Source organism: Bradysia coprophila, unplaced genomic scaffold (genome assembly GCF_014529535.1).
Source record: "Bradysia coprophila strain Holo2 unplaced genomic scaffold, BU_Bcop_v1 contig_138, whole genome shotgun sequence".
Taxonomy (NCBI): domain Eukaryota; kingdom Metazoa; phylum Arthropoda; class Insecta; order Diptera; family Sciaridae; genus Bradysia; species Bradysia coprophila.
The window spans coordinates 8,511,939-8,537,245 of record NW_023503409.1 but is presented as its reverse complement, the minus strand read 5'-3'; the positions used below and the strand labels follow the sequence as shown (position 1 = coordinate 8,537,245).

The window sequence follows — 25,307 nt, the reverse complement described above, 5'->3', positions numbered from 1 at the left end:
TAGTTTGCCTTGGTATTCCTTTCTCTTTCAACATGTTACGAGAGCTATAGGACCGAAGACCAGTCTATTATAAGTTGTCTTGGGGTACTTGTCAAAATATTTCTTTCTCTTTCATCATAATGCTTAGTTTCCACTTACCTAAAAAGTACTCCGTGTGAGAGACAAAATTGAATTTTTTCTTTGTTTATTTGACAGCTCGCTCTCTCACAGCTCTCTCACGGAATACTTTTTGTTGAGTGGAGTGGACACTTAACACTCTATAGACTGTTATGATCAGAGCGAGAGACCCGAAGACTAGTTAATTTAACTTGCCTTGGGGTACTTGTCAAAATATTGCTTTCTCTTTCAACGTGTTACGTTGAGAGCGAGAGGACCGAAGACCAGTTTATTATAAGTTGCCTTGGGTACTTGTCAAAATATTTCTATCTCTTTCATCATAACACTCTATAATTTTTCAGACTTTTGCGACTAGATACCGCCATCTGAAAAATAATCGAACTAAGGTGGTGACTGCTCACTGCTCGCCTGTTCTAAACGACCATGTTGTTATTTCGGTAATATAATATAAAAGCGTAAAGATACACAGTTGCAACATATTATTCATGAAATAAAAGAATTTCAATCGAAAACGGGAATATTATTTGTCAAAAATAATTGCGCAAGAAATGCCCGTCTATGTCTAGCGAATCGGAAGTGCGAGTTAATCAAGCGGATGAAAATCATCACAGCTTCGATTCGAGCCAATCAGTCAATACACGAAAGAGAGTTCTGTCACCTGGCCATCACAGTAGTTTACGAGGTGCTGCAACAAAGTTAAAAAAACACACGATGGACGAGGACATTAATATGGCAGGCGAACGGAGAGCCAATTTTTCCGCATTGACGGCCAATTCCGGATCCACCAAAGTTCCAGTAAATAATTCGTCAAAGCCTGGCGATATTCGAAAATTGGTCATTAAGAATTTCAAAAGTAAGTTCAATGTCGTCATTAAACCATTGCGTCAGTTATTTACATAAAGAGCAGCGCCTTCGGACCCTTTTGGCAATTGATTGTATCGGATTTTGTTTACATTAAAATTATGGATTTAGGTTTGTTAGTGGATTTAACTTATTTTGGATCGACCTCGACCGACATAACCTCATTTTTTAAGCAAAATATTCATCGAATTGTATTTTCTGTCACTTTTTCGGTTTTTTCCACTTTGCTTTCGCTGTTGTTTGAAGGGTACCGTTTCTTTAAAAATAACTCGGAACCGCGAGTTCGTGAATTGCGTTTACATCTTCGAGGGCATTCTGTTAAACAGAATTTCCAATTTTTGTAAAAATTTCGTGAAATTTTCCTTTTTGATTTTAGTTATCTTATCAACTGACTCGACCTTAAATGACAATAAAATGTTTTGTTTCAGCCAAACCAACACTTCCCGATAACTATCAGGAGAACACTTGGGACAAACTTCAAGAAGCCGTCGTAGCAATCCAAACATCAAAATCAATCGCATATTCGCTGGAAGAACTGTATCAAGCCGTGGAGAATATGTGCAGTCATAAGATGGATTCGCAGATTTATTCAAAATTAACGGCCCTCACTGAAACACACGTCAAATCGAATATTAAAATTTTCTTTGCTGACAGCATGGACAAATTGGTATGTTCAAGTGAAATTGTGTGGCTGACGACGACGACGACGGTGACGTTGTGTGAATGTTTCAAATGGAAAATTGTCTTCTTTTTCGTTAGGTTTATCTGAAGAAAATGGATGACTGTTGGTTAGCTCACTGTCAACAAATGCTCATGATTCGCAGTATTTTTCTATTCCTAGACCGTACTTATGTGCTACAGAATCCGACCGTTCATTCGATATGGTAAGATTTGCGGGATTTCTATTTTTTTAGAGTAAGTTGAGTCTATGCAGTAATGGGACGGGTTAATTTGTGGGAAACAGGTGGTCTGGCCAAAGTTTCAACAACAGGTGTTGACAGGTGTCAGTAAGCACACAGTGTCATTCAGGGCCTATTTTTTAGAAACATGTTTCTAAAAGTTTCTTAAGTTTCTCAAATGTTTTTCAAAGTTTCTAAAGTTTCTAAAAATGTTTCTAAAATTTCTCAAGAAAAAATTCGAGAAACTTTTCAGAAACTTTTGAGAAACTTTAGAAACTTTGAAAAACATTTGAGAAACTTAAGAAACTTTTAGAAACATGTTTCTAAAAAATAGGCCCTGGTGTCATTGCAATTGTGGATATTTTTGCTTAAAGTTTTCGTAGACGTTACCATTCGTGAGAATCGTAAACTGTCGTCACTGTCGCTGAAAGTGCTTTGTAATTTAATCTTTAAGAAATTGCACAAGCACCTTGTGAATCTAACGACTTTGAGATATCAAAAGAGGATGAAGAAAATTCTCCAACGTTCCTCTCATTATACTTCTGGTAGTAAAGGCAGTCAAAAGTTCTCCACTCCCAAATATTTTCTCCTAATAATTATCACTACAGCTGCCGACTAGTTTCTATGTGCGACTCTAATGTTGCGTTTAGCTTGCAAAGTTCTCAACCGAAAATGGTTTAAATGTTCGATCATAAAATTCTTTTCTCTTTATTTCACAGGGACATGGGCCTGGACCTATTCCGAAACCACATCGCAGTGAACAACATTGTTCAAAAGCGAACCGTCGAAGGTCTACTAATGTTAATTGAAAAGGAACGTAACGGTGACACGGTCGATCGAACACTGTTGAAAAGTCTGCTACGGATGTTATCCGATCTGCAAATTTATCAGACGGCATTCGAAGAAAAATTCCTATTAGCCACCAAGCAGCTGTACCAGGCGGAAGGGCAGAAGAAAATGCAAGAATTGGAAGTACCGGAGTACTTACAGCACGTCGATAAGCGGTTAGCTGAAGAGAACGAACGCCTGTTGCATTATCTGGATCCACTTACCAAGTAGGTCTTCGACTGAAACCGTTTCCCTTCAGCCTGATCATTCTCCTCCCTTTCCAGATATCAATTGATCTTCACCGTCGAAAAGCAGCTGTTGTCCGAACATTTAACTGGCATTTTGCAGAAAGGTTTGGACTCCTTGCTGGAAGAGAATCGCCTCAGTGATTTGTCGTTGTTGTATGCGTTGTTCAGTCGCGTGAAAAATGGAACGGTCGAACTATGTCTGAACTTTAACACATACATCAAGAAGAAAGGTCGTACTATTGTCATCGATCCGGAAAAGGATAAAAGTATGGTGCAGGACTTGCTGGACTTTAAGGACAAAATGGATAACATTGTACATTCATGCTTCGATCACAATGACAAATTCCTCAATTCGTTGCGCGAAGCATTTGAGTTCTTTGTGAATCAGAGATCGAACAAGCCGGCTGAATTGATCGGTAAGCATTCGATTGGGCTAAATATACAATCCGTTCACGTTCAACTTCCGAAACTTACAAATCTTTGCTTTCCTTCCCAGCTAAATATGTTGACATGAAACTGCGTGCTGGAAATAAAGAAGCCACCGAAGAGGAGCTGGAACAAATTTTGGACAAAATTATGGTTCTGTTCCGTTTCATTCATGGCAAGGACGTGTTCGAAGCGTTTTACAAAAAGGTAACCGACCGCAGTTTTCCAATCAAATTTTTACTCACAAGCGAATTATCCTGCAGGACTTAGCCAAACGTTTACTGGTTGGTAAATCAGCGTCTGTCGATGCTGAGAAGAGTATGCTGTCGAAATTGAAGCAGGAATGCGGTGGCGGTTTCACATCGAAATTGGAAGGAATGTTCAAAGACATGGAATTGAGTAAAGACATGAACATTTCGTTTAAGCAGCACATGGCCAATGCTGACATCGAATACACGAAAATCGACCTAACTGTGCACATTTTAACCATGGGATATTGGCCGACGTATCCGTTAATGGAAGTGACAATGCCGCCACTGTTAGTCGAATTACAGTCAATTTTCAACAAGTTCTACCTGGCTAAGCACAGCGGCCGAAAATTACAATGGCAACCGACACTCGGTTCTTGTGTGCTGACCTCACGGTTCGAGCATGGGTCCAAGGAATTTCTGGTTTCACTGTTCCAGGCACTGGTGTTGTTACTGTTTTCGGACCATGACGTTCTGACGTTCAATGAAATTAAGGCTGCCTGTTTGATTGAGGTAAATTGGAAAGGCATTAACATCGGCGTCTGTCTCAGACCTAAATTTGAATTTTACTTTCAGGAAGGCGAACTGAAACGTACTCTGCAATCGCTGGCCTGCGGCAAAGCTCGTGTCATAAAGAAAACGCCGAAGGGTCGCGAGGTCGACGAACAAGACAAATTCCATTTCAATCACGAATTTACCAACAAATTGTTCCGAATCAAAATCAATCAAATTCAAATGAAGGAAACAGTAAGTTGTGCTCTGCGGAGTTACGCTGCAGCTCGGAGCTGATGAATTTACTTTCTATTCGCAGACCGAAGAACAAAAAGCTACCGAGGAACGGGTGTATCAGGACCGACAGTATCAGATCGATGCTGCGATAGTTAGAATTATGAAAATGAGGAAGACCCTTAGTCATAACTTGTTGATCAGCGAACTTTACAAGCAGTTAACGTTTCCGGTGAAGGTAAGATGGTTTTGTTGATTCAGGAGCGTGGGAACATTTTGACAAATTTGCTCTTTCCTATTCACAGCCCGCTGATCTGAAGAAACGCATCGAATCGCTTATCGATCGAGACTACATGGAACGGGATAAAGACAACCAAAATCAATACAATTATGTGGCGTAATTCCTTGAAACCCCATTTGAAAACAGTAATTCTATAAAATGCGAGTTTTTCAATTTTTTTGGTTTTTTTTTCGAATTGTTTATTTTGTTCGATTTGATTTTTACCGAAATTAAAATGTCATCGAGAGATTCAAAAAATGGGACGAGACGATTCGAACGGAAGTACTAAATGTGATATTTTATCGACTTTGTTTACTTACGATAAACAGTTTTGTTTTTTGGGGGGCTAATTTAGTGGCCAGTTTGGTTTGTAATCTCCAGTGAGTGTTGAGTGCGATAAATAAAATTGAATTTCTAAATTTACAAGAAGACAAACAAAACAGAAACCTTTGTAATACTGAACTAGAACAAGAAGAATAAGAAGAGTTAGTAGTGAATTATGACCTGTTCCAGACAGATTTGATATTATCGAAATACAAATTAACGGTTTGGTTCATTCAATTTTATTTACGAATTTCACTTCGATTCGCCGTCATTGTGCTCGTCTAACAACAAACTTTATTGTCGGTTGTTATGTTGTGTCCCACTAATTGTCTGGATCAATTTAAGCATTGATAAAGTCAGTGTAGTCTAAGCTATTGGCGCTCGAATTTGAGATATCCGGCCATTGATTGGAAGAATTGTGTCTTAGATTGAGGGTGTCGAATGCAAGATCGCTGCACGAAAGGATTGCCCAAAGAGAGAAGTATTTCTGTGGTGTGCTACAAAAATCGTGAACGAAATTAGGCATCAGTTGGGACGAGATTACTCTTTCTGTGAGTTGACTTCAAGGCCTATGTTAATTTCGGTAAGTATAACAAAGACAGAGACTCTGAATTTTGAGTCTCGAGCTGGATTCACTAGCGTTTTTCCTGTTTTGCAACCGTTTACTCAGGCTGCGCTACTATTGTACTGTTCAGACACATCTGGGCGCCGATTCTCGTAACATTCGTAACTTTAAGAATTCGTAGCTTGACAGTTCTGATGAGATTTTATACATGCAACTGTCAAATTACGAATTCATAGTATTATGAATGCTACGAGAATCTACGCCCTGTTAAAGGTATAACTAAACGAAGACAACACGGAGTGACTGTGAGTGAGGCTACTTTTAGTTATTGAATTTTAATGATTCTTTAACAACAGACAGAAAGATTTCTTAGAAAATACCATCGTGGAATTTGAAAGTAGCGACAATATTTGAGACCTTTGACGTTGTTAGTTAGTTTAATACAGTTGGGCACGTTTAGAACCGCTGATTTAATTCCAATTTTTATTTTCTGACTTAGGGACCATAAATCCCGTCCTCATTTTTCGAAGATTTTTTTACCACCCTCCCCATTGTTCATACGTTTCCTATAACTTATACCACGCAAGTAGTCCCTTTATTCGTCGTCAATAAAATCTTCAGAGAAATCGAGTCCAATGAAAATTTCCACTGACCGGAGTCTTTTTTATAACGTTTTTCACCTAACATCTGATTCAATTGTGACTGGCAACAGGTGTTGGAGTTGCTCAGTTGTTTCTTACTTTGCGCGAGGTGTAAACAACTTCTTTTCAGCTCTTTATTATGCCGTGTATTCGACTGACAATACTGAGACAAGGAATTGTCTTTTAATTACAGCCATGAAGTTGACTGGAAACACCCAGTCGAATACACGGCAAACGAGAACTGAACCTGGAAAGAAGTGGTTCGCGCAAAGTAAGAAATACAACAACTGAGCAACTCCAACACCTGTTGCCAGTCACAATATTATTGTCCGACCGGCTGCACAACATCGAAGACCTTGGAAATAAAATCTAATTCAACTGACCCACAAAGTCAAATTGAACGAAAAAGAGACGCCAGAAATGTTTGTTCGCTTAATCTAATTGTAAACAGTCAATTGACAAGAATTAAAAATTTGTAAAAAAAGGGCCGTTACCCACAACAATATTTGAGATATTCCACCGTGATTTTTCTGCGGCCACATAATGTCATCTCTCTTCCAACCGTTTCCTGTGTTCATCGTAAATTCGAAACACTTTTCGCAAGTCTCGTTTTAAGATCTGTGGTATTTCCAGTTCGTCGACAACATCAACATTTTGCAATTGCTTCAATAGGCTCAGCAGAGTTATGTCCTGTAGACTTTTCATCGGCGATTGGATGAACACCTTTTCCCGTTTACCCAATGATCGACCGAATAGCACCTGTCGATTCTTTATGCGGTACGCCTCGCTGAATGCGTTCAACAATTGACCGGTTGGACGATCTATGAAAATAAATGGATGCAGCGCGTACGTGTTGATTGGTGTACCTTTGAATGGCTGAGTTTCGAAGGAAAATTTTTTGTTGGTTCGATTCATCATTGAATTTAGTGATTTAATGACCTTACCTCCAGAGTGGTCAGTTTAATCAATCTCGAATGGAAATCGATCCAATAAACGTCAACCTGATGTTTAGTCTCATTTTCTATGTACAGATAAACGGCGGGCGAAGGTAGTGATCTTAAACTAGGGTCAATTCTCAACAGATCCATACCGCCACATACAGCGCAAACTGTTTCAAATTGTTGGTCAAGTTCACGGTTCGCGCCTTTGATGTATTTTCGATTTTAAAATACCGACACTAGCGACACAATCGTTCGAAGTTTACTTTTGTTTTCACAACAATAATGGCTGTGTGTGTGTCGATCATTTGTAAAGATGTACGTAATTCTTACGTTTTAACTATATATTTGCGGGCGTGTTTATCAGTTTCGTGCTTCCCATGTCGAATCGATTCAAGTAAACGTTTTGGCACCATCAATAGACTCGTTTTAGTGTTGATTTTAATGTATCGAATTTCCAAAAATGTTTTTCTTACAACCGAGTTTTGTTTGACGTTTAGCCTTTTATTTTGACACAATGCGAAAATTTCGACTATCGTTCCACATTGATGTCGCTGCTTGAGTTCTATGGTTCATTGTTGATTTTGCGCGGCATTATTTGAACATTGAGAATACTAAATTATTTCAGCTCAGGGCCTCAATTCTCATACGTTCGTAACTTCAAGAATTCGTAACGTGACAGTTATTATGGGATTTTAAACATGCAACTGTCAAATTACAATTTCATAATGTTACGAATGCTACGAAAATCTACTCCCTAGGCTTCCTTTCTCGTGAATTTAAGAATTCGTAACTTGACAGTTGTCACCTTAATGCTCAAGGCTGTATGCTTTGGGGAGGTCACGCACATCACCAATTATTAGATACGACACACGGTTGGTTTGAAACGAGATTAAATAGGGACCGCCGACCACCAATAATTTTTTTTCATATTTATAATGAGTGATGGACAAGAACATCACACAGGAAAAAATTAGCCCGAACCCCTGAGCCGTTTCTGAGAACCAGTGGATGCGCTGCCACAAGCAGTCAGGCAGAGCCTGAGCACAAACTTTAATGGGGATCGGTAGAGGGAACAATTCTAAGATATACTGTGTAAAAAATATTGCTTTCGGTCATTTGCTCTCGCAGCAATAACAGTTGAAAGTCAAAATTTCACCATTTTCGAAGAGTAATGTATCCTTGACAAAGTGACCGAACCAGCCAGTCCAGATTGATTTTAGACGCGGTTAATAAGCTCTTTCAAATGGCGAATTTTTTTTTTTTTGAAAATGTTCTTTTAAGTTACATTTTCAGAGAAGTTAATTTTTCCGCTACCCTCGGTGAAATTTGGCCACTTCTGTACCTTTCTGGTAGCCTTATTTCAAACTTATTTGCCCCTAATATTATAGCCTGAGGAATAAGCTTTTCAACGATACCAAACATGCCATACTTGATCCACAACAAGTACGGTTGATGATTCAGTTTTCGATCGAAGTCACTCTACTCGCAAATCTGGAGCCCTCGAAAACGAAATTATTAAATTTCAAGATTTTTTTGAAAAGTAGTAAAATTTAATGACTTTCTGAGTCGGTACCATACATATAATTGAGTAAAAGACATTCAATTGTAATATTACCTTGAAATTTAATAATTTCGTTTTCGAGGGCTCCAGATTTGCGAGTAGAGTGACTTCGATCGAAAACTGAATCATCAACCGTACTTGTTGTGGATCAAGTATGACATGTTTGGTATCGTTGAAAAGCTTATTCCTCAGGCTATAATCTTAGGGGCAAATAAGTTTGAAATAAGGCTACCAGAGAGGTACAGAAGTGGCCAAATTTCACCGAGGGTAGCGGAAAAATTAACTTCTCTGAAAATGTAACTTAAAAGAACATTTTCAAATTTTTTTTTTCGCCATTTGAAAGAGCTTATTAACCGCGTCTAGAATCAATCTGGACTGGCTGGTTCGGTCACTTTGTCAAGGATACATCACTCTTCGAAAATGGTGAAATTTTGACTTTCAACTGTTATTGCTCCGAGAGCAAATGACCGAAAGCAATATTTTTTACACAGAAGATATTAGAATTGTTCCCTCTACCGATCCCCATTAAAGTTTGTGCTCAGGCTGTGCTTGACTGCTTGTGGCTGGTTCTCAGAAACGGCTCAGGGGTTCGGGCTAATTTTTTCCTGTGTGATGTTCTTGTCCATCACTCATTATAAATATGAAAAAAAATTATTGGTGGTCGGCGGTTCCTATTTAATCTCGTTTCAAACCAACCGTGGACACACCACTTCTGATGATTTTACATGTGAAGAAATTCACCACATCATCAAGACGACGATAATCATCACAAAAGGTGAATTTTTGTATGAAATCGGCCATTTTATCATAAACTGTGGTGTGTAACCAGCATACCTGTATCTGCGTGACCTCCCCGAAGTATACAGCCTTGCTTAATTCTAAGAATGGACCCTACGATTCGTAACTTTTAAGGTGTCTAAACTATATTTACCTTGTCCAAGGCTTCGATTCTCATATTTTCGTAACTTTAACAATTCTTAACTTGACAGTAGTTATTGGATTGGATTGTTAAAGGTAACTGTCAAGTTTAGAATTTTTAGACTTACGAATCTATGGAAATAGTAGAAACTAAAATGACTTGAGATAACGACGAAACACGGTTCATACGCCTAATTTAACGAAGTCCGTCGTATTATAGTCAAAGTCCCTCACTCGAAAATTGACAGTAAAGATACTACCACTTCGACCAATTTCGGAGTTTCCTATAACTATCAGTTGCTAAATTTTTCGTGGTACCCGAATCGAATCTGTTTAAAAAAATAATCGCGGGCCATTTCGTAATTTTCTATTGTGGGTGCCTTTTTTCGGTACTTTAATCGAACTGATTAACTTAAGACAATCCTAAATATTGTTTCGCAGAACTCGCCGCAATACATTGCCTCATCGGATTTTGAGAAGGAATTGGAGCTGCAATATCACGTTCACTCAGCATTGGATGTCGTTGAAGAGAAATGTGCTCCAGGCCTGAAACCGACTCAGGACTCTCGCGATTTATATTTGGGATTGCTGTACTCGACAGAGTCTCATAGGATGTACGCTATTCCCCAAATGAATAATTAGGTCCACCAAAATGATGATCTCTGTCTTTATAGATACGGATATGTGACAAACACCAAACAGAAATTCATTATTGTCATCGATTCCAATTCGGCGCTTCGGGAGAACGAAGTGCGATCGGTAATGGGAAATTACATGAATTCGAATCAAAAAGATTTTCAATTAATTTGCGGTGTTGTTTCATTTGTTCAGATGTTTCGAAATCTTCATGTGCTGTATACCGATGCTGTGTGCAATCCATTTTACACACCTGGAGAACCACTTAATTCTAAGTCAGTTTGCATTTAAGTCGTCAATTGTTACAATTGAGCCGACAGTAATATGTTTCTTTTACCAATTTTTTTCAGAACATTCGATAAAAACGTAAGAAATATCATGGCCGGAAACGCATAATGGTCAACATCAATACAATGTGTGTAAAAACGTTAATAAAATTGAGAAATTGAGAATTTATTTCATTTGGTTTTTTGTTTTATACCGCTACTGACGAAAGAAACATTTACGCGCGCATAGTTCCCTATTGCTCGCACTTTCTTCGTCGATCATGCAAAACACTTTGCATATTTTAGAATGTGTTTCAGTTACCTGAGGCATAAGTACCCGAAAAGTGTTTGTTTTTACTGTCTTGGTTTGTAAACATTTTTTTTTCAGTTTTCTAGTCATGTATCTTCGATTCATCGTTAGAGCAGCACCTATCCCACATTGTTTTATTGCCGACCCGAAAAAAACATTTGTTCTTCGACTTTTTTTTTATCTACTGCTAGAAGGCCTAGAACGAGATCCCTAGTGTATTTTATCTCAGCAGCCATACATCGTAGAAAATGAAAATTGAGGTCAAAATGAATGTATTGGAGCCTAATGAAGAATGGAACCTGGGAACGAAAATTGTTTTCCTCAGTTGCATTCCATATCTGGCTCTTTTACATTCATTTTGATTCCAATCTGGATTTTCTACGATGTGTGGTTGCCGAGATATAATCCACTAGGAATATTCCGTTGTAGGCCCTTTACCCATATATATCAAAGGTCGTAGAACAAATGTTTTTCGTGTCGGGTTATAGAACAATCTATCGTGACCTTATGAGAGACTCAAAGTTCCGTGGAGCACTGTCAGATTGCTAGCATTAAACACCGAGTCTACTCCTTTCATCTAAACACATTTAACAGATTTCACCTCAACATATTTGTCTTCATTCCTAACATAGGTACTCGTACAAGCTGTAACACCCCATTATCCAGTAGAACTCTGTGCTGTCTTCCACCGTGGTATACAGTAATCAAATTCAATATGAAAAAGACGCAACTTATGCAAATTAGAGAGTCTACAGTCTTCAGACACAATCATCCAAACAACCACGGGTCTCATGTTGTAAAAAAAAGTGATTCAATTGTCTTGATTTCGGTTATAAATACCAGACCATTTTCCAACACTTTACTTTAGTGCAATTCAATATTCTTCGTGTAAAGTAAAGGCATTTAATCGTAAAAGCAAATAATCGAGCAAAATGGAAGTCAAATATCTTTTGGTAAGTTTATTCAAGTCACTAAAGCAACTGTGTTAATGATATACCGTGAGGAAAGTTTGTATTTAGATGAAGAAGCGACGGTCAGTTTTGTTAGTTTTGTTGATTTATGTTACTGTTGGGTTACTGTTGTTCCATAAAAAGTCAGGATAAATTAAACGTTCTATCCATCCACCCACAATTTCGCTTTACCTTTAACTAAGATTTTTATCTTTAAAAATGAAATAGTTTGTCGATGTCTAGTGCTTTTCTTGATTTTGTTTTTGTTACAAAATTTTGGCTTAGCTTTGATTGATGCGTTTTAGACATATCTAGGCATATATAAAACTCCCAGAATAAAATCGGTCCAATTTTGTAGAGGCTATTTTCAAAAGAAACCCTCAAAATTACTACGACAACAAAAAACTAAATGACGAGATCTGCCTATCGTATGATCTTATATAGCAAAAATACCTACTAAAACAAATGAAGTAAAAGATTTTGCGTCAAAATTAGATCAAAAGAAGTTATAGATGAATGTACTTGCTGTAATACGAACTTAGTTGTAATAAATACAAAGTTTTGAGGATTTTAAGTATTTCCCGGAATATTAGACAGCAAGAGTACAAATGTTTGTCAACTCCACATGACGCTCTCGCGTGAATGTAATGAAAATTAAATTTGACTAGCATGTATCCACAAAAGGCGTTTATTGTAACAGACAAGGCGCAATGAGGGATGAATGAATGAATATTCTAAACAATTAATAATGTAATTTAAACAAGAGAATTGTGGTTTTCTGGACAACAACTTTGTTATTATTGGATTAAGTGCTACGTGTACAAAGACAATATGACGAAATTATTAGACTGACGGCAACATGTAACGCCTGATATAATAATGGATATATAGACGAACACACTGCACAACTTCAGTAATTCAATTTAACTGGATAGAAACATATCTTAAAATGAAATTTGCCTTGTTTATTACACATTTTGTTTTCGAAAGTCATCTCAAATGCAAAATTGTAATTTTATTTCAGATAATTCTATCGGCATTGTTCTCCATCTGTAATGCAGTTATTATCAGGAATAACCATAGAAGGGATGACCGAAGGGTTCACAACCATCACAGCAGTAACATTATTGACAGACGTACAGGTTTAGTATTTGTTTCCATGTAAGGGGCCGTTCATAAATTACGTTTTTTAATTATTAATTTATGAACAGCCCCCAAAAACATTCAGCGTCGAACTAACAATTCAATTACAACATTGTAGGTAACGACAGAGTTCAGATCAGAGTTTACAGAGGACCAGAAACTGAACATGAAGGTAAAAAGTTTGCTCCTTGGGGATTTCTAGTAAGGCAACCGGCTGACGATTAAAACTGGAATTTATTGTACGCATTGTTGGAACATTAATTTCAAAATAAATCTTAAAAGCAATTTTCAGTCGTATGGATGCTGCTATGCATTATCAATCTATGTTGTTTTTTCATCAGAGTATACACCGCAGAGTAAAATAAACCAGGCAGGAGCGGTTCATTTTCGAAACGTCAAATAAGGGACCTAATACATGGGATGAAAATGAACTCAAATGAACACTGACATAAATTGAAAAAATTTATTCGCAAAATATCAAGGGCTACTAGATTATTCAGGTTCCTAGTCAAACAAGCGTTCCTGCCTCTGGTTAACTTTACTCTGTCGTGGAGTATACCAAAGATTCTGAATTTTTAAGCGATCCTAGCAGTATTGTAACTAAATGTTTTTGTATACCCCTCACACCAAAAAGGATATATCACCGATAAAGTCATTAGAAATAATATCAATAAAAAGGTCTATTCCGTAGGAAATGTATGAAAATGTCATATTTTCCCAAAGTTTACAGCCTTGAGTCACTTGTTTATAAGTCGAAAGATATAGTGCTGAAAGATGTTTAAACATGAGTGAGTGACATTTTAGGAAATTACCTGCGCGCATTTCAATGATCCCAAGAGTCCAGAAATAGCTGAAAACAAAAATCCTCAAAAAATCTTTAAAATTCAGAGGTGAAGAGGTGGGTGAGGAGGATATTTGACGTTAGTTCATGAAGTAAGAATGGAAGTTAAAAATACAATTTTTCTTTAAACGTCTATTGTGCCAAACAACTAATATTTTCGGATTTTCAACTTTCCTAGCACACGACAGGCTTTTATTCGCCTCTTTGCTCAAATACCTTTATCTTGTCACCAAGATGTATTTTCCAAGGGATATATAATGTGGAGGTAATGCCACTCAGACGCACGGTATAAGTTCGATGCAGAGAAATGATTAGCGCGGCCACTCATGGCTGGGATAGAACACGCCTGACGATGACAGATTGATTACATGTAACCTATGGGAGAAAAACTCCATATAAAAATCCAACCAATACGTCAAAAATATATGTGAAATTGATAGACGAAATGAGAGAGAAAATTGTTGAAAAAAATATGCCTCAGGCGTGTTATATCCCAGCCATGAGTGGCCGCTTTACCGCGCTTATTATTTCTCTGGTTGACTATGATTTACTTGTGTTTAAAAAAATATTTTAGCTGTGTTTGTCTGAGTTTCAATTCCATTTTATTTAACGAAGGGAAGAGATGGCGTTTACATTGATCTTTCATGCCATTACACATTTGATTCGGTTATATATGACATTACCTCCACACTACATCTACCGTAGTATTTTCTACAATACGTGAATACCAACATAACATATATAATTTAGAACTTAGGCTCTTCTAGTGCTCAAAACTGAAAGTCTGAGTCCGAACAAATGTTTCTCGTATCGAGTAATGTTTCAAACAGTGCCCTTAGACTTAGTCACATAGAATTAATTTAATAATCGACATCTAGTCCGATAAAATACCTTCAAAACTAACTTGGTTGATAAATAACTGTTGTGAAACTTTAATATTTTCAACTAAAAAACCGAAGAACCGTGAAAAATACTAATAACATCATTCTAATTCGCGCCGTAAGTGTGCCTAAAATTTGAATTTTAAGTGAACGATTCGATGAAAAAGTGAACTGAAAAATACATTTCAACGCTTCATTGTATGAAAATGACGCTACGTTAGAAAGACCTCCGCACTTTCCATTTTGAATTTCGACCGCACTTACGGCGTGAATTATATTGCTTGTTAATTCAGCAATTGCTGCTTGAAAAGTAATAAATAGGTAATATAGGGAAATCAGAATTTAAACCTCCACCTTAAGCATTAAGGTACTAGAAGAGAAGAGAAACAAAACAGATTCTCGTTTTAGCAAAAGATACTTTTGAGTAGAGTGTGAATTGCATAATTTTGCATATTGTTCAAATGTATCGTTCAGTATCAGTATCGTTTGAGTTAATACGTCACAGGATTTGCCATACATCAATTTCTATGCGTCTCTGTTGCTCTGTTCTTCTATTACTTCAATGACTTAAAACTATACTAAACTACTGACATTTCTAAGAAACGTCAAAATATTAAGTGAGTTTGACAGGTTTGACAGATTTCAGCTAACTTTTAAGCGTCAAGTTTCACGTGCTTGAATTTGTTTGTTTTGTTTTGAAATCTGTTGCTTTACTAACCAGAATGATGCAGTTCACGACATGGGATGATTATTACATGGCAAATGTAAGTAATTGTTGGCTGATTTAATGCTGTCCTTCTACAATCTATCCTTATACATCTTTTAGGCTTTCCTTGCCGCATTGAGAAGCAAGGATCCAGTTACGAAAGTCGGTGCTTGCATTGTGAACGATGAGAAGAAAATTGTGGGAATCGGGTACAATGGATTCCCCATCGGATGCAGCGACGACGTGTTTCCGTGGACCAAAGACACTGCCGATCCACTAAACAGTAAATACTTGTACGTGTGCCATGCCGAAGTGAATGCGATTATGAACAAAAACAGTGCCGATACAATGGGATGTGATCTGTACGTGGCTCTGTTTCCATGCAATGGCTGCTCGAAAATGATCATCCAATCTCGAATCAAAAAAGTTATTTATTTTTCCGACAAATACGCTGATAAGCCGACAACGATTGCTTCAAAAAAATTGCTAGACGCGGCAGGAGTAGAGTACGTGAAATTCACTTCATCAACACTGAATGGCCGCATTGAGTTGAATTTTCGGGATATTAACAATATTGGCCAATTGAATCTGAACGAACAGCAGGCTTCAAGAGACTACTTATGTTGGTCGGATTATTTCATGTCGGTGGCTGTATTGGCGTCTTACCGGAGCAAAGTAGCTGGCAATCAGATGGGCGCTTGTATAGTTAACTCCGATAATAAAATCGTTGGTAAATGAACCGCGCAATGTTAAACTATTTTTCACAAAACTTACCCATCGTTTTTCTTATCCTTTCAGGCACCGGCTATTACGGTTTACCGATAGGTTGCAGCTATGATCATTTCAGTTATTCCACTGCCGCAGATCGCGATCTCTACTTCTGTCATGCCGAAATGAATGCCATCGCGAATAAAAACTGTGAAAGCGTCCGGAACTGCACCATTTACGTTCTGCAGTTTCCGTGTTGCGAGTGCGCCAAGATTCTCATTCAGTCTGGAATCAAGACAATTTACTTTTTGAACGAAGAGACTTTTGAGTCTACGGATGCGAGGGCTGCCTGCCGAATGTTTGACGCTGTGGATATAAAGTACACGAGACTTGACATGGTTACAAGTAAAATTGTAATTGACTTTGACGCAATTAATAAATGAAAGCAAAATGACGTGGCTCGTCCGCAAAAATATGTGCGTATCTGTAGTGTCCTAAGTAATGGGGAGGCGGCCAGTTTTCGGCAAAACATGGCCTTAAATTCCATTCTTCGCGAAACGAGAATGGCACAATCCTTCTAATATATGCTGAACACTGCCAACCCTTTCATTAGCTTCTCCAGTAGACTAGTTGACCAAGAGTTAGGGCCCACCTATCGATCAAGTACAAAAATCCAACAACAAACATTTTACATTTAAGATAGTTTGTAGCAATAACGACATATAGGTTTCAAACTATGGAGCCTTATTGATAAGTAGCCCTTCCGCTCGCGGTCTCCTGTTTATTTCCATACACACACATTCAATCTATGTAGCATGTAAGTAGCAAGTGAGTAAATATCATTTTAACTTTGGCACTAGAGCTCTCGACTCATAATCGAGAGTTTCCGTGTTCAATATCCGCGGCTGTTCAAGACGATTTTTCCTTCATAATTCGTTTCTATGTAAGACTCACTCATATGATATTCTAATGGTCTGTTGCCAATTCGCAACGTTAAAAATATCGCCAGCAGCAAGTGGGAAAAACATTTTTTTGATGCTTTCGTTGCATTTCGGATGCCGAAATGGTCAGCTTTTTACTCCAACTTTCAACTGCTCATAACTCATCAGAGGTTAATTCTACACCCCCATGGTCTACTATCTGCGCCGAAAGAACGTTCAATTACCTTCTTAATGACAGCCCACACGACCCTGTACGTTGCGTGTATCCGGAGAAATCTCTATAAGAAAAGTGCATGTTTTCGGTTCTCCAACACCTACCACTGGCCACACAAGCAGGAATTTAAAAAAAATATATTTTACATGCTACATGCGTCGAAAACCGTACTTTTCATGTTTTAAGCACTTCTTTCAACGCCCTCAGCATGTAAAATCCATTACATAGCTCGGGATAAAAATGAAAAGTCTCGTTTTCGTGTGTTTATTGACCTCGACTTCACCTCGGATCAACAAAATTCACACGAAAACTCTACTTTTCATCTTTTTATCCCTAGTCATGTAAAATACTATTAGCTGCTAGGGATCAATAGCTATCTAGGTACATATAAAAAATCTTCTGGAAGATGCGTCCGATTTCGGGAGTCGTTTTTAAAACGAAAAATGACCAAACACTATAAACATCAAAGATTTTTTTTTGCAAGAGCCGCATTCCTGAGGTAAACAGGGACAACGTTTTTAGACCCGTACGAAGTACTGGAGTCTTATAGGTTTACGTTTGTAACACGTCGAATTGGACTCCCTGAGTAAGGGGAAACCTATTGTGGTTGTCTAGAGATGCCAAATCAGTGAAGAAAAAAAATGTCCGTCTGTCTGTCTGTCTGTCTGTCTGTCCGTTCTCTAACTTGAGTAAAACACATCCGATTTCTAAAATTCTTTTTTCCCCGTTTGGTATTATCAAAAGACAGGCTAAGTTCGAAGATGGGTGATTTCGGATCGACCTCTCCGGAGCTGGGGCCCAATAAGTGCCTAAGTGTTTTCGACGATATCTCCAAACATTTGAGCACTACACTTGTCAGTGATACGTCAAATGAAAGGTTTTTACAATACCGATCGACAAAAAAAAAGTTTATGGAAATCGGATGACCGACTCGTGAGTTAGACCCCTTGGTGTGAACCAGGCACAGGGCGGCAAGCAGTTTTCGCTTGTAGGTCGGCCAAATTTGAACATATTTCGTCTGTTTTCGCTTTATTAGATAGGTATTGACCGTACCAATCAGGGGAAAAAAAGTTTATGAAAATATATTCACCGGAGCGTGAGCTAGGTCTCTTAGAGTGAGCTCTTATCTGGCTACTCGGCCGTACAGTGAACGTGGAGTATTTTGTCAATATCTCGAGTAAATTTTGACCGAATTTCATGATTTTTTTTTTGTTTGAAAGGTATTAACGAATGTAAAGCGTCGGTAAAATTTCCGGTCTCCTAACAAAATGGCTGCCGGTGGCCATATTGGATTTTAATGAAAGTGATATATCTTGGGAAAAATGGTACTTAGAGAGTTTCTGTTAACATGGAAATAATTTGTTTTGTGTGTGGGGTGTTTCAGGCATTCCATATATGGACATCTAAATATACCTATATACAGCTATATTGAGCTATATACAGGCATATAGAGCTATATAATAGCATATTCATCTGTGAAATGTTTATTTATAGTGAAATATAGGTAAATATAGCGGTATATAGCTGTTTAAATAGGAATTTATGAAAGTTGACTTCGTACGGGGCTGTCTATATTGCCTAAAAGAAATGAAGTGTTTCACAGTAAAGGCCTTTGATACAAATAGGTGTTTCGTACGGGTCGGCGTTAGCTATGTTTTTGTTTGTTTTCTGAACTATTGGGATTGTTGAGATGGATGCAGGTCACTTCCTAAAATGTGTCATCACTCATTCATGCTTAAGCATCAATCCACCACCTACGGCTTGTAACACCTTGGATGTATTCATTACTTAATTATGAGTTACACTCATAACTTAAGTCGACCAACCCCTCTCATCCACACTAGCGAAAAACCTATACCCTGCGAAACTTTGTTTTGGATCTTTTTATCATATGATGGGTATACACAGCATATCAGAGCGTCATTATACCAATACGTAAGTCACACAACGCGATAAACTGATAAGTTTTTTTTAGCGACACCGCACCCGTATATCGTTCAGCTTAAACGTTAGATTTGTCGATTTTTAGCTCAGTCGAATTTAACAAGTTATACGCGTAAGATTAGTGGTTGTTACGTAGCTATGGAAATAAATTAACAATTTTTTTTTAAATTAAATTACTCATCATTAACGGCACCGAGTTATTACAATTCTATTTACCAAAAAAAAGGAGAAGAAGAAGATGTCATACCAAAATACCAAGTAAGAATTATGATTCAGAAAGCCAAAATGTTAATCTTTTAAGAGCTTTAAATATCAATGTCGCCCCCAATTTTCAAGAATATTATTACATTAGCGCCGAGCCGGTATGAGAGTTAGATAATGTTGTGCAATTAGATAACCAATATATGGGTTGTGTGACGATACGTCTATATAAAAGTCGAAAGTGATTCCTATAGATAAGTTTGTACATTCAAATTAACATGAAAACAAGTCGATGGGAAAAGTATTCTCGCGAGAAATTGACCCGATAAAAAAAAACCCCGGCAACGAGTTATATGGGGTCGGATTAAACTTTTGTGTAAGGAATAATGATTTTATGAGTCAAATAAAAAAGTTGAGTTAGACGACAATAAAGAAACGAACGATAAATTTATCAGCATAAATACCAGCGGAAGGAAAAGGATTGGCAGTCTCGATGGTATAATGAAGAAATAATTTTTAACGTCAGGAGTTTTTGCTTTGCACATTTTTAGTGTGGATAATAAAATGAAAAAAGAAATATTTTAAGCTTTCGAATGCTCAACTTCCTACTAACGGCTGAATTGTTTTCAAATTTTAGAAAATTTTATCAAAAGCTAAAACACACTCACAACGATCATCAGACCATATCAATTTGGTGGTGTCCACTATATGTTCTGTTATGGATAATCCTGTTTCTCGTTGTGTTGTTTACGTACAACATTTTACCGACACCAATTTTAGAGGAAGAACAGGTAGGTTTCAAACGAAAAGTCGACCGTTATTATCCAGTAAAATCGAATCGAAAATGTTACAGATTCTATATCCTCTATCGTTTATCGGCGAACGGGCTATGAAAGATAACATTGAACTTACAAACCTCGGAGTAAAAGTTGTGGGCAGTGACATCAATGAAGTGATTGCAATTGATTTCTTTCGCAATAAGATACAAACAATTATCAACCAGAAGAGTTCGTTGCACGACATTGAATTCGATGTTCAAATGAGTTCTGGCAGTTTTCAATTGGATAGCATGACATCAGTGTACAGAAATATTCAAAATTTTGTGGTCAAATTGAGTCCAGCAAATGCAGGCGCGACGAGCAGCTTACTGTTGAACACGCATTTCGATTCTGTTCCGATTAGTCTTGGTGGAGGTATGTTCCATTCAAATAACTACCGTCGAAAATGGTGTCGTGGTCGATGAAGGGAGGATTTTGTGGTAATTATTTTCTCGTGAAATCTTCCTCTAGGTGATTCATGCTCTATGGCTGCTGTAATGCTAGAGGTCCTTCGCGTAATGTCTCAGTATCCAACGCAATTCGAAAATTCGGTAATATTTCTGTTTAACGGTGCCGAAGAAAATGGTTTACAGGCGTCCCATATGTTCATTACGCAACATAAATGGGCTAGAGACGTACAGGCATACTTCAATATGGATTCGGGAGGTAGCGGTGGCAAGGAAATTATGTTTCAATCCATGGGTATTCCATGGATGATGAACATATACAATACGCTTGCACCGCATCCGCTGTCAACGGCTCTGGCGGAAGAGTTGTTTCAGAACCGAATAATTCCTTCGGACACGGATTTCAGAATATTTCGAGACTTTGGAAAACTGCCTGGTAAATTGATACACCTGCTACGCCCACCATTTGTGCGTAAAATTGATAGTAAATTTTGCTCCAGGAATGGACTTTGCATTTTACGAAAACGGTTACGTGTACCATACGTACAACGACGTTGCCGAAATTATCCCAATGGGATCGTATCAGAACGCTGGCGATAATATCCTAGCAATTACTGTAGCAGCGGCTAACCATCCGGAATTGCCCGGTAGTAGTGTAAGTAAGCAAAAATCAATTTACTGGCTCCGGCGCCTGCATGTGACTAAATTCTTTCTCTTAAAGGTGCTTCCGTCAGAGCCGGCCGTTTTCTTCGACATTTTCGGATGGTTTGTGATCAGTTATACGAAGACTGTCGGCATAATTGTCAATGTGGTTGTGGCAGTGATAGCTTTGGTTTTAGTAGTGGCTTCCGTAATCAGATTAAAATTTCACTTAGGTAACCTGTAAAGTCCACGAAGCCTTCTACTGGTTGCTCATGATTTTTCTTCACAGATTTGGATTGGCTAACAATCGTCTGGGAGTTTGCCGTGGTGATAGTATTACAGTTTCTATCGTTATGCTTGGCTGTTGCAATAGTCGCACTGTTGGCATTGATATTTGATGCGGCGTCTCGTTCGATGAGTTGGTTCTCGAACCAATGGCTCGTGATTGGGCTCTACTATTTTCCACTATTTTTCGCGCTGGGAATAGTTCCAGCCACATATTTGTCCATTCGTGACAGGGTAATGTACGAGAGTGGATTTCTCGCCAGCCAAACTAATTACTTTCGCCTTTTCAGAATTCGATAAAACTCAGTTATTACGTGCAGATGTTCTTGCATGCACAGTGCATTTGCTATGTTATTGCAATTTTGGTTATGACGGGAATGGGCTTTCGATCCGGTTTTTTGCTATTAATTGCTCTGGTTTTCTATGCTCTAACAACTTTCATAAATTTGATCAGTGGATTGATGTTGAGAGGTAATGTAATTGCATAGCCGGAGAGGTTTTTATTTTTAAATCATTATCCACTCTATGGCATCCCCGAAACTGTGCTGCTGCTTTTTAATTTAAATAATATTTTCATAAAACAAAAAGAGATGAATACGAAAACTTTACAATTCCTGGTAAAAAAAACTGCATCATCAGAACAGCCGAAACGTTGGCTGGGATGTTGATTTTTTTTAGGTTTCTTGTGTATTTTCATGACGGTAGCGATGAGTTATTCGTTCGTTTTCATAAAAAATATTTTAAATTAATTGGTACAACATTCGCTTCATTAGGGTCAACATACAGTTTCGTGCAAAATGCATGCCAAAATTTAGTTTATGTGGAATTTGAATGGCTTCCCATTTTTTCATCTCATTTTTTTCGCACTCGTCTGCGGTGTATCCCCTTCGTAATGATATTTTGTACGACAAGGCTTTATTGGTGTAAGCATTTAAATTGCCACAATGTACGTATTCATCCTTTACACACGATGAACACACTTTATATTGTATTTTAGCAGCAATCCGACGAATCTAACAAATCTTGTTCATCAATTAATTTACATCACATGGAGCGAACACACGAAATTCCTCAATTAGTGTAGACTCCTATACCTAGACAATTACTTTTATGTCTAAAGACATGATAGGACAAGGACATTCCATCTAAAAGACAAAAAAAACGAGCCATCAGAACAGTCGGAGCGTTTGCTGCGACTGAGCCTTGTACAAACCCGTATATCTATTGCGTACGTGAGTACGTGACCCTAGTGCGTCTGTCACCCTACTTTGACCGTAAGCCTATTGCGCCGGTTAATGTAGTTAAAGTAAAATTATTATGTAATGTGTACATCTTAGAAATTGCGCATAGCGCAATTACGAAGCCCCGTACGACGTTCCTTTCAAATGAAACAAAAATTTCAAATCGCCCTAAAATTTTAATTTATTGAGTATAAATACACATAGGGCCTAGTATCGGCCTCAGTCCAAGGACCCAAATTTATTTATTTTTTCAACAACATTCTATTCGTCCTTTTATTACCTTCCAAATGAAACAAAAATTACGACAAACGGATGAAATTTGCTCGAGTTATGTGTAAAATACACATAGGGCCCTGGTAGCAGCTTAGTCCAGTGACCCATTTTTTTTTCAAAAACATTCTTTTCGGCCTTCCATTACCTTCTAAATCAAACAAAAATTACGACAAACGGATGAAATTTACTCGAGTTGTATGTAAAATACACATACTCACGGTGCACTCACCCGATTTTAAAAAAAACTTTTTTCCTGGATTGGTATTGACAATACCTATCATTTGCCATGTCATTTACATTTCCATCGTTTGTTTTGCCATAAATATCACCAAAAGACCTTAAATCACTTAGGTGGCCCTAACTCACGAAGGGCCGACCCGAATATGTCCATCTTCGAACTTAGCCTCACTATTTCGAAAATTTTTGAAATCGGATTTGATTTACTCAAGATATCGACGTGACGGACAGACGGACAGACAAAATTTTTATTGCGGATTCGTACTTCGTACGGGGCTAAAAAACGGAGAGGGAGTTAGCTCTGTCTTTGTATCAATTCAAAAGGAAAAGATCGTTTTCGTGCCTGGGAATGTTTGCAAGTACTTTGGCATTGTTCCTCGTATCATGGCGCGTGTAAGAGTACCTTACAAGCCGGCGAGTCGAAAATCGTTCTTTACATCAAGTTTTCACAGTTTCGTAGAATATTGACTTCGACTCGGATCAACAAAATTAACACGAAATCGTCAATAACTTTTTATCCCTTGTAATTTGAATGACTTATTAGGCATAAAAATTTGAAAAGGCCGATTTTTGTGTGAATTTTGTTGATCCGAGTCGAAGCCGAGGGCTATTTCCTATAATGAAAACTTGTCCTTCATAATTATCCTTCATAAAAAGTCACTTGGGCCACAATGTGGGATTATATCACACAATTTGCAATTCCCTAATTAAACAATTTTTTCTACGAAATGCAGATGGTATGTGGATTATCGTCCATTCCATTGGTCAGATCTTTCCATTTGCATTTTTCCTGTACAACGCTCTGATAATGTTGACACTACTGATACCCGTGCAAGGACGAGCTGGCCCAGCAACGAATCCTGATCTAGTCGTTGGTGTTGTTGTAATCCTCTCTGGAATTTTATTGGGATCCCTAATTGTACCCGTTTTGTGCATATTTCGACGACCTGTTTTGGCCATGTGTGGCTTCTTGGTTGTTTTCCTTGTGTTCGTAATACTGATGGCGACTCCCATTGGTTTTCCTTACCGATATAATGGAACCCAGCAACGATTCTGGATCTATGTGAGTTATCAAAGCTGTTAAGTCATCTAATATACTAATTGCCAAAAGTAATGATTTACTGTGAAGTAGCACACCGAGAGAAACTTCTACAGCTATGATCAAACGTTACGCAAAGCTGACACTGGATTCTTCATGTTGCCAATGGACAGACACTCAAATGACTTAATTGCTGGTACAGTTAGATTTCGCAAATTAGGTACATAAAACAGTTTCCTTAACAGTATATTGTGTCTGCAGAAACGGTTCCACATATGGTTCGACAATTAAGCTTTTCAGCATCGTGTCAATCGGAAATATTTTGTGGGAGTCCGTTGTACACTTCACGCCAGATTGGACAATCGTGAGCATATTCATACTTTAATGCTGATGCTACTTCAGTCAATTTCTTCCATAGACAACACAGCAACTGGGTGCCATCCGAAACAGGTCCCATATTTTCGATGAAAACTACTTTGCAATTGGCAAATGAAGAGATTTTGGTGAACAATGTCAAGAGGCTAACATTTAACGTGACAGGTTGTGGTCTTGCAATTTTCAGAAATCATCTCTTTGTTTTACATTGAGACTTAACTCCCACAGGACCGTCGCACCGAAACATTTTCATTTATCCGCTTGACGACAATCAATTGATTAACTGGAATCTCATGGAAGAAGTGCCACAACTAACAGAAGACTTTCAACAGAGACAAGCCTATTTCGTATTTACCGGCCATGGAAAGATCAATGAACCGTTGAGCTTTTTTATTGACATTCAGGTATATAATGTTGATTGACGAGGAACTACCTGTTGACTAACCGATACAATTACAGAAAACGCCAGATACAATCAATATGGCCAGCATTGAGATTACTGTCGTTGGACATTACAATCATGGCAATGTAAAAACGGATGAATTTGATGAATTTTTGAGTACTTTCCCAGACTGGACACATATAACACCGTGGGCATGTTCATACGATAGTTACATATACTAAAAATGACTTCAAAGTAAATCATTTGGTTCAAAAATGTTCTGA

The 25,307-nt window shown here is 37.9% G+C and overlaps 5 protein-coding genes and 1 long non-coding RNA gene across 7 annotated transcripts; 4 read left to right on the top strand and 2 right to left on the bottom strand.

Annotated features, from left to right (window-relative positions):
• Nucleotides 1-513: 513 nt before the first annotated feature.
• Nucleotides 514-5,199, top strand: LOC119073835 (cullin-4A). The gene is made up of 10 exons (XM_037179646.1): nt 514-970; nt 1,407-1,645; nt 1,738-1,862; nt 2,597-2,932; nt 2,990-3,369; nt 3,450-3,586; nt 3,643-4,140; nt 4,204-4,374; nt 4,439-4,591; nt 4,659-5,199. The coding sequence occupies exons 1-10, from the start codon at nt 676-678 to the stop codon at nt 4,752-4,754; spliced, it is 2,430 nt and encodes an 809-aa protein (XP_037035541.1). The 5' UTR covers nt 514-675; the 3' UTR covers nt 4,755-5,199.
• LOC119073911 lies at nt 4,827-22,469 on the bottom strand. Its single transcript, XR_005087101.1, has 4 exons — nt 22,457-22,469; nt 15,178-15,183; nt 7,435-7,441; nt 4,827-5,801 (listed from the first exon to the last, which is right to left on the bottom strand). It is a non-coding gene; the product is annotated as an uncharacterized LOC119073911 (long non-coding RNA).
• LOC119073896 (protein Vhl) lies at nt 6,581-7,624 on the bottom strand. The gene is made up of 2 exons (XM_037179785.1): nt 7,108-7,624; nt 6,581-7,039 (listed from the first exon to the last, which is right to left on the bottom strand). The coding sequence occupies exons 1-2, from the start codon at nt 7,249-7,251 to the stop codon at nt 6,710-6,712; spliced, it is 474 nt and encodes a 157-aa protein (XP_037035680.1). The 5' UTR covers nt 7,252-7,624; the 3' UTR covers nt 6,581-6,709.
• On the top strand, nt 7,349-10,675 carry LOC119073899 (trafficking protein particle complex subunit 2-like protein). Its single transcript, XM_037179788.1, has 5 exons — nt 7,349-7,419; nt 10,025-10,197; nt 10,258-10,342; nt 10,415-10,494; nt 10,570-10,675. The coding sequence occupies exons 1-5, from the start codon at nt 7,387-7,389 to the stop codon at nt 10,613-10,615; spliced, it is 417 nt and encodes a 138-aa protein (XP_037035683.1). The 5' UTR covers nt 7,349-7,386; the 3' UTR covers nt 10,616-10,675.
• On the top strand, nt 15,251-16,486 carry LOC119073875 (probable deoxycytidylate deaminase). Its single transcript, XM_037179752.1, has 3 exons — nt 15,251-15,374; nt 15,437-16,046; nt 16,115-16,486. The coding sequence occupies exons 1-3, from the start codon at nt 15,333-15,335 to the stop codon at nt 16,465-16,467; spliced, it is 1,005 nt and encodes a 334-aa protein (XP_037035647.1). The 5' UTR covers nt 15,251-15,332; the 3' UTR covers nt 16,468-16,486.
• LOC119073832 (endoplasmic reticulum metallopeptidase 1-like) lies at nt 19,190-25,307 on the top strand. Of its 2 annotated transcripts, none has more exons than XM_037179642.1 (14): nt 19,190-19,381; nt 19,962-20,115; nt 20,178-20,517; nt 20,614-20,985; nt 21,050-21,204; nt 21,271-21,424; nt 21,481-21,710; nt 21,767-21,947; nt 23,962-24,290; nt 24,360-24,458; nt 24,521-24,630; nt 24,685-24,806; nt 24,870-25,045; nt 25,101-25,307. In XM_037179642.1, exons 1-14 carry the CDS (start codon nt 19,362-19,364, stop codon nt 25,263-25,265), a joined length of 2,607 nt encoding a protein of 868 aa, XP_037035537.1. In that variant the 5' UTR covers nt 19,190-19,361; the 3' UTR covers nt 25,266-25,307. The 2 variants fall into 2 exon arrangements, with proteins under 2 accessions (XP_037035537.1, XP_037035538.1); XM_037179643.1 differs by having other exon boundaries at nt 19,191-19,381; nt 24,360-24,462; nt 24,528-24,630.